Here is an 8,900-nt window from a genome sequence, read left to right as displayed (position 1 = left end):
TTCTTAGCTAAATGACAACAGAATCTCCTCCTTCCATAGTCTGTTAAAATCAAGAGAGAGGGAATGTCTTCCTCAAGGCTGTCAGAGACCCAAACAAAGCTGGGAGGGGACTCCTGGGGACAAATGAAAGGACACTGAAGTCTCTGGTCTCCCAGGTCAACTTTCTCCTTGAAAAAAGTGGCACTATGGCTTCAGGGGCCACTCAGGGCCCATTGTATCTCCTTCTCATCTCCATGGCTATTGAGGATACTGGTCTCCTCCAGAACCAGTTAGGCCTCCAACTAGAGCTGTAGTGGACTCCGTGATACCCTTCAGGGTCCATGCCAAGGTTGGGGCCATGGGGACGGTAGACAGCTGTGTCAAAGACGTTTCTCAGAGACAGGGAATATCTCTAGAAAAAGAAGGATGAATCATTTCAGAATTGTATCCCCCTGTTCCAAGCTTTAACCATGGACTCTTTCTGTAATCGTCTTCCCCTACATATCATCTCTCTCACCTAGTATTCCTTCCTCTAGACTTTATTCCTTCTTTCAGCCTTCTTTTTCCACAAGTCAGTAGTTTCCCATTGCACTTTGATTGGCTCTTCCAGTTCTAACTTCTTGCCTTTTTTTAAAATTTTTTAAATGTTTATTTATTTTTTTTAGAAAAAGAGAGAGAGACAGAGTGTGAGTGGGGGGCGAGGCAGAGAGAGAGAGAGAGGGAGACACAGAATCTGAAACAGGCCTTAGGCTCTGAGCTGTCAGCACAGACCCTGATGCAGAGCTCGAACTCAAGAACCATGAGATCATGACCTGAGCTGAGTCAGTTGCTTAACGGACTGAGCCACCCAGGCACCCCTAACTTCCTACTTTTCTTTAGTGACACTCCCCTGATATTTCTTTCCTTCTTACCCACCCCACAACTTGGTGACCTTACTCTTCATATCCCACTCCCTTATGTTCCTGCTACTCCTTCCCCCAGGCACTTTCCTACATATTAGGCACTCACCACACAGAGGAAGAGCCCAGCAAAGAATCCCACAGCCACTACAACAGAGACCAGAGTAATGAGGAAGATTTCCCATGGTTTCAGGGACCCACTGGGTGTCACTTCATTCACTGGAGTTGTAGCACTCGTGCCATTGGATGTTGTGTGTGTTCCAGTTGGAGAATGTGTGCCAGAGCTTCCTGTGGTTGCACTGGATACAATGTTGGCAGCTGTGCTGGTCCCACTGGAAGTCACACTAGATCCAGTGTTGGAGGCTACACTGGTCCTGCTGGAGATCTCACCGGATCCAGGACTGGCAGCTGTGCTTATCCCACTGGAGGTTGTACTGGATCCAGTATTAGCAGGCATGCTGGTCCCACCAGAAGTTGTGCTGGATCCAGTGTTGGAGGCTATATTGGTCCCACCTGAGGCTTCACTGGATCCACTGTTAACAGGTGTACTACTCCCTCTGGAGGTTGTGCTAGATTCAGTATTGGAGGTTATGCCAGACCCACTGGAAGTCACACTGGGTCTAGTTTGGGAGGATGTACTAGTTCTGCCAGAGGTTGTGCTGGATCCAGTGTTGACAGGTATGCTGGTCCCTACAGAGGGTGTGCTAGTTTCGGTATTGGAGGTTGTGCTGGAACTACTGTAGGTCACACTGGATTCAGTGTTGGAAGCTGTACTGGTCCCATCAGATGTTGTGCTGGATCCAGTATTGACAGCTATGCTGGTCCCTCCAGAGGTTGTGCTGGATCTAGTACTGGAGGCTATATTGGTTTCACTAGAAGTCACACTAGATCCAGTGTTGAAGACTATACTGGTCCCACCAGATGTTGTGCTCGATCCAGTATTAGCGACTGTGCTGTTCCCTCCAGAGGTTGTGCTGGATACAGTACTAGAGGCTATACTTGTTCCACTAGAAATCACACTAGATCCAGTGTTGGAGATTGTATTGGTTCCACCAGAGGCTGTGCTGGATTTAGTGCTGGAGGTTATACTGGTCCCACCAGAAGTTGTGCCTGATGTGCTAAACGCACTGGGTGTTACACCTGCTGATAATAATAAATGATGACAAACATATACATTGAGCATAAATACTTTCTGCTCAATGCTTGGTTAAATTCATTACATGGATAATTCTCTTTGATGCTCACTAACAGCCCTATGAACTAGATACTATTGTTATCAACAGCTAAGAAGAAGAAATTGAGGCTTAGAAATGTTGACATTTGCTCATGTTTATACAGAGTAGTAGAGCAGGAATTTGTACCCAGGCTATTGGATCTGCACTTTCAGCCACAATGCTAAATTGCCCTCCCCACCCATCCCCAACACCAAGATTACATAACCTAGTTTCACTGGCAGTAAGCTTATTCCATATGCTGCTATATAAGATCCAATACAGATAAGAAGTATTATAAAGGAATTGCAAAAGCCAGGTGAAACTAGTATATATTAATTCATTTAAAATAGTATTGCTCCTTTCCTAGAAAATATTTTTTAGTGTTATTCAGAAAATATCTACATCAAAATTGTCTGAGTAGCTTGTTAATAATAAAGATTCCTAGGCATACCACTCCAGATTAAATGAATCAGAGTTTGAGATGGGACCTTTCAATGAGGGGTTGGGTGATTCCATATGCATTAAATTTCCAGGGATTCCTGATCTCTATACCAGAGGCTGGAGAAGAATATGTTATATGTAGTTTAAACATATAAGATCTCCCAGGATTAATGGCTATAATGTATAGCACATCTTTTCAACCTTGGGTAAACCGACTGAGTTAAAGTTGTGTTTATTTCTTTCCACTCACAACACTGAAGGACAAAGATACACAACCTCTTCCAGATAACCAAAATTAATCTGTGACTCATTTACCACTAACTGGAACATGGGTACCTATCACCTCATTCCACACATGTGTATTTTTTCCTCAGGTTTATTTGAACTAACATAGGATTAGACTTTTATGGGGGGAAGCCCCTCCCCCATATCAGCAATATGGTACAAATTGGGGTTAAGATCAGAATCTTGAGTAAAACTTAAAAGAAACTGAGATGACCAAGACTAGGAATGACACAACAGTTAACTCTTCCTGTTCTTAGTATTTAACTCCCCAGCCACCCACAGATTATTACCATTTTATAAATGCAGAAGTGGAGGCACAGAGAAGTTAAATGACTCACCCAAAGTACACAGGTAACATTGGAGCCATGATCTACACACAGGTAATCTGAGACCAGAGTCTACAGTTTTAATCCCTGGGTTCTAACTGCCTCCTGGGTGATACCTAATTATATTGAAGTGATTGGGGTAAAACAATTGATCCTCATTCTATGGAAGAGAACCATAGCTAGTCCTAGCAGTGGTCAGCCTCTCCCAAAACACCTAAAAGGTTCTCAGATCACCCACTTTTAAAAGAAATCACTTACCAGTTTCTAAAAGTAGGAGATGCAATAGTAGCCAACACTTAAGGATAATGTGTCCTTTGTACATCTTGATCTGTCTTGTTGTGGTTGGAAGGTAAGATACCCAAATCCCAGTTGTGGCCAAGATCTAGAAGGCAAAGAACAGGATTCTTGAGAAAGGAGAGTTCAAGGTGAAGAGGTAAAAGCTAGAGTTTCCAGAAACTTGGGTCTCTTAAGTACTTGTTCTTTGGAAGAACTTTGAGCCTAGTGGGCAGAAGACTGGATGCTTGGGTTCCTTAAGCTTCTTCCATGCAATGTTCTTGCCTCTTTCTTTATTGTGGATGAGCTTCAAGGACCTTTATAGTTTCTTATGTGTTGGGGAGGAGTAGGAAAGATGACTTATTCCTCTGCCAACTGTGAGAAATTAAACAATACTGAGCCTGGGAAGGAATAGACTAGGGGTCAAGAGGAAGGTGAGAAAGGAGAATGACATGATCACACTAGGCAGGGCACTGGACTGGCTGGGTCATAGCAGGAAGTAGACTAATATAAAGTGATTAAGTTTGTCAGAGTGGAAGGGACCTACCCTCTAAGGCAGAGATGGGGCCAGAAACCTGTTCTACTGCAAGACTTTGTTTCCTGGCCAAGAAGTTCTGTGTGTCTGCTTTGGCAAGGAAATAGCCCTAATGAAGTGAGCTAAGGGGGTGGTACCCCAAATTTCTGAATCAAATGGAAATATGAGACTCAAATATGAGACCTAGCAGGAACTAGGTATCTGGGCTTCTGGGTTAAAGACAGAAGACAGATGGAGCATTACTGGGTATGCAGTAAGCACTCAACTGTGCACACTGAATGAACAGGGAAAGAGAGATCCAGGGGCTGATGAAGCCATATTTGGGGTCTCTGGATCATTAAGGCTGAGGGCATGAAGAGTGTAAAATGTGCAGAACAAGCCCCTCATCAGGCTCATAGCAGGTGAAGGGGTGGTATAATTTCCCTCTCTGATCCTCCACCATAGAAGTTCCCCTCTTGTTTGTTTTCAGAGGAATCTGTAGGATTTTCTCTGCCCTGGAATCCTTCAGATGTTCCTTCTCCTTAGCCTAATGAAGTATCTCTCAGTAGGATATACCACAAACACCAATTAGGAGACTTCAAGTCTGTTGAGGGAGTGAGATATATAGTCCAAATTCTCTAGAAACTTCATATTCGTCTGAACACAGATGTAACAGCAAAGGACACACAGTCCCCTAAATGAATAGGACTGAACAGACCCAAATAAGCAGAGAGTTTTGGGGGTTCATGGGAAAGGCATCTTGTGGCCAAGGTGAAGGAGATGGATTGATGGGAGTTTCAGCGCACAGTCTGTGTGACCAAGTCAGCTGTCTTCATTCCCATTTTATTTTATTTTTATTTTTATTTTTAAAAATAAAGAGAATGAGCAGGGGAGGGGCAAATAAAGAGGGAGATGCAGAACCTGAAGCAGGCTCCAGGCTCTGAGCTGTCATCACAGAGTACGTTGTGGGGCTCAAACCCACGAACCATGAGATCATGACCTAAGCCAAATTTGGACGCTTAACTGACTGAGCCACCCAGGCACCCTTCATTCCCATTAATGAGAAACTTTGTGGAAGAAGCAACATCTCAGTTTATTTGTAGGTGAACAAATATCCCTGACACATAAGACCTGTTTGAAAGAAGCAGGAGGTGGCTGAAGATGTGAAGGAGTCAAGAGGGGACAAAGTGGGCTGGAAAAGGCTGATGCAGATCAACCTAGCAGCTGGGATGGGCAGTTCCTGAGGCTGAAGTGTGAGGAATTGCTCAATAACAGGGAAGGCTCTAGACATCTAGCAATCCCATAATCCCATTCTATGGCTGAGAGGCCAATAGCACTCTAAGAATTCCTTTTCTTTCCCCTCTAGACTTATTTGGAGGCAAAGGTCCTGAATTCAAGTCCAGATTCCACCCCTTAGACATAATCCTAAAATTTTTTTTGCATGCATACTTATCAGAATATATATATAATTAGTGTCTTTAGTCTCTTTCAAAACAATAGAAGAATCTTGGAATTCTATTACCCAGTTCCCAACTCATATCCTAATGTTACCAAGTCTTTTAGATCTGTCTTAATTTTTAACTTCATCAGAGATTATTGTTGTTTACACACCTCCAGCCAAACATAGTCATACATCTAAAGTAAGCTGAAAGAGAGACTGGAGAATATAGTGACTAGCAGAGTGGGCTTGTGATCAACTAAAACTTGAGAATATTATCATTAAAGATGGAGAATGAATATTAGTGGACAACCATAAAGCCATGACATACATTTAAACCTACCTACTTTATTTTTATTTATTTATTTTATATAGTTTCTGTATTCCTGGAACTTTCATTCTGTTTTGTTTGTTTTGTTTTTTTAATATAATTTATTGTCAAATTGGCTTGCATTCAACACCCAATGCTCATCCCAACAAGTGCCCTCCTCAATGCCCATCACCCACTTTCCCTTCTCCCCACTCCCCCATCAACCTTCAGTTTGTTCTCTGTATTTAAGAGTCTCTTATGGTTTGCCTCTCTCCCTGTTTGTAACTATTTTCTCCCCCTTTCTTCCCCCATGGTCTTCTGTTAAGTTTCTCAAGATCCACATATGAGTGAAAACATATGATATCTGTCTTTCTCTGACTGACTTGTACTTAGCATAATACCCTCCAGTTTCATCCATGTTGCTGCAAATGGCATGATTTCATTCTTTTTCATTGCCAGGTAATATTTCATTTATATATAAACCACATCTTCTTTATTCATTCATCAGTTGATGGATATTTAGGCTCTTTCCACAACTTGGCTATTGTTGAAAGTGCTGCTATAAACATTGGGGTACATGTGCCCCTGTGCATCAGCATTCCTGTATCCCTTGGGTAAATTCCTAGCAGTGCTATTGCTGGGTCATAGGGCAGCTCTATTTTTAATTTTTTGAGGAACCTCCACACCGTTTTCCAGAGTGACTGCACCAGTTTGTGTTCCCACCAACAGTGCAAGAGGGTTCCCATTTGTCCACATCCTTGCCAGCATCTATAGTTTCCTGATTTGTTCATTTTAGCCATTCTGACCAGTGTGAATAAACCCACTAGCTTTATATTCTGTATTTATGAATTCTAATACCTTTAGTTTTTGTGGATCTGATCTTGCTGTCTATTTTGTGTTTTGTTTCTTGCTGGCTTTCACTGATGGTTTCTGAGATCGTTGTACTTGAGATTTATGACTGAATTTGTTTTTCTTGCAAAGGTATCTGTAGAAGTACTTTGAAGCCTAAGATGAGGGCTTGACCTTCCATAGAGAATTTGCATGTTTTGGCCAAATTAAATTGTAGGCTTCAAGTCTTTTGAATAACCCATGATTTGGAACTACAAGCCATGTAAAGTATGTGGTTACAAGTTATTTCTCCAGAGATACTTCCCCCATGCCAAGTTTAGAGATAGGCAATTTTGTTTGCATTTCCTGAGAGGAAGAGTGGGTTTATTTTTAGCTTACACTCCCTGAAGGTTGCAGGCTTATGTGAGGGTCTACTGTGAGAGTCCTCACCTGGGCTAGTCAGTCGGACTGAGGCTGTGCTACCAGAAAAGTTCACTGGGTTTGGCTAACGTTGGCTTCAGTGCTCCTCTTACCTTCTTGGGTTCCTACCTTAGCTTAGCCTTTAATTCTAGCATTCCTTACTTTCCCGCCAACTCACTGATTCATTTAAGATGATTTTTAGTCCACCATTTTAAGTTCTTCAAGGTATTTTAAGTCAACACACTTAGTCCATTACAGAAACAGAAATTTAAGTTTTCACTGGATTTTTTTTGAGAAATAAATGATAGTGTATTTAAAGGCACTAGGATGGTGTTTGGCACATAGTAAGCATGAAATTATAAAGGACACAGGAAAAACAAAAAGGAAAACATAAAAACATATATGTAGTAGCCAGCGTATTTTAGGATTTTAATTTGTAGCACATCCCAGTGATTTTCTCCTTACTTGTCACATGGCATTTGGAAGAGACAAAGAAGTAGAGAAGAAGAATCTTCCCAAAGATGAAGGAGACCTGGAAAATAATAGGTGGCTCTAAGATGGTTTCCTGTCACCTAGTTTTCATGATGTTGAAGCTACAAATCTAGACAGATATTAACTACACTTATTGTGGTGATCATCTCTCAACGTATACAAATATCAGATCATTATTTTGTACACCTGAAACCACTATCATGTTCTATGTCAATTATACCTCAACTAAGAAAGAAAGAAAAAGAAAGAGAGAGGGAAGAAAGAAAGAGGGAGGGAGGAAAGAAGGGAGGGAGGGAGGGAGGGAGAAAGAGAGAGAGTTGGGGGGCCTGCGTGCCTCAGTTAAGTGTCTGACTTGATTTCGGCTCAGGTCATGATCTCAAAGTGGATAGATCAAGCCTGGAGTTAGGCTTTGCACTGGGCCTGGAGCCTGCTTAAGAGTCTCTCTCCTTCTCCCTCTCTCTCTACCCCTCCTCTGACTCACACTCACTCTCTCTGTCTCTAAAATAAAATTAAAAAGGAAGGAAGGAATGACATCAGTTCAGTGAAGATCAGGCTGCTAGCAGCTGCTTGCAGAATGCCTCTTGTGCCATGAGGGAGGGGGAAAAAATGTTAGAGACGGAGGGAGCCAAAACATAAGAGACTCTTAAAAACCGAGAACAAACTGAGGGTTGATGGGGGATGGGAGGGAGTGGAGGGTGGGTGATGGGCATTGAGGAAGGCACCTGTTGGGATGAGCACTGGGTGTTATATGGAAAACAATTTGACAATAAATTTCATATTAAAAAAAAAAAAGAATGCCTCTTGTGTACCTTTCACCAGTCAACTCCATGGTCGGGATTCAACCCTGATATAGAGAGTGACTTCCCACTGCTTTTGGAATCTGCCTCTGCAACCAGCCACAAAAACCATTTCCACAGCTGGAGTCAATGACATAAGATCAACTGACATAGTTTTGCCAAGATATCCTCGATATGATCTCATTTTTCAATGAAGGAGAGGTCTCTGGTGTGAAAACCTTGCTTTCAGCATCTAGTATGATAGGTGTTTTTATTTTTATTTTTTCATTTTTTTTTTTTTTTTGGTGGAAGTCTTAGAAATTAACTCAACAGTAGGTTTTAACCTGTGTTGTTTCTGTCCTCTTAGGCTGCTGGTTTAAGCATACAATGAAAGGACTGCCATTTTCCTCTGAGACATATTGCTATTAGTGTTTTTTAAATGTTTGCTTTTATTACAAAATGATTCAATAGATTTACCTTCCTCCGACTTAGAAAAAACAAAAACAAAAACAAATGAAGAATGCCATGCGATTACAAATCCTCTGGGGAGATTTTTCACCCCTGCCCCTCTACTCAATGTTCAATTTCAAGGTAGACATTCTTCTCAGTCCCCAGTGTGCACCATGGGCAAGGTCCTTTTATTCTAGTTTAACCATATTCTAGGCTTTAACCATTAATATCTCAGCTTTATTTAGGGTCTCCTAT

At 41.8% G+C, this 8,900-nt stretch overlaps 1 protein-coding gene across 1 annotated transcript; it reads right to left on the bottom strand.

Annotated features, from left to right (window-relative positions):
• Window positions 1–202: 202 nt before the first annotated feature.
• On the bottom strand, window positions 203–8,248 carry MUC21 (mucin 21, cell surface associated). The gene is made up of 4 exons (XM_086708378.1): window positions 8,229–8,248; window positions 1,788–1,966; window positions 988–1,736; window positions 203–391 (listed from the first exon to the last, which is right to left on the bottom strand). The coding sequence occupies exons 1-4, from the start codon at window positions 8,246–8,248 to the stop codon at window positions 203–205; spliced, it is 1,137 nt and encodes a 378-aa protein (XP_086564504.1).
• Window positions 8,249–8,900: the final 652 nt, after the last annotated feature.

This window comes from Puma concolor, chromosome B2 (genome assembly GCF_028749965.1).
Source record: "Puma concolor isolate L17-30 chromosome B2, mPumCon1.1.hap2, whole genome shotgun sequence".
NCBI classification, from domain to species: Eukaryota; Metazoa; Chordata; class Mammalia; order Carnivora; family Felidae; genus Puma; species Puma concolor.
This window is presented reverse-complemented; position numbering and strand designations above follow the sequence as displayed.

Coding starts and splice junctions, on each gene's coding strand:
- MUC21 (XM_086708378.1), bottom strand. CDS start 8,248: ATGGAGTTGACTGGTGAAAG. Junction 1,967..8,228: donor ATGGAGTTGACTGGTGAAAG/GTACACAAGAGG, acceptor TGGTGGGACCAG/TATAACCTCCAGCACTAAAT. Junction 392..987: donor CTGGGCTCTTCCTCTGTGTG/GTGAGTGCCTAA, acceptor TTCTTTTTCTAG/AGATATTCCCTGTCTCTGAG.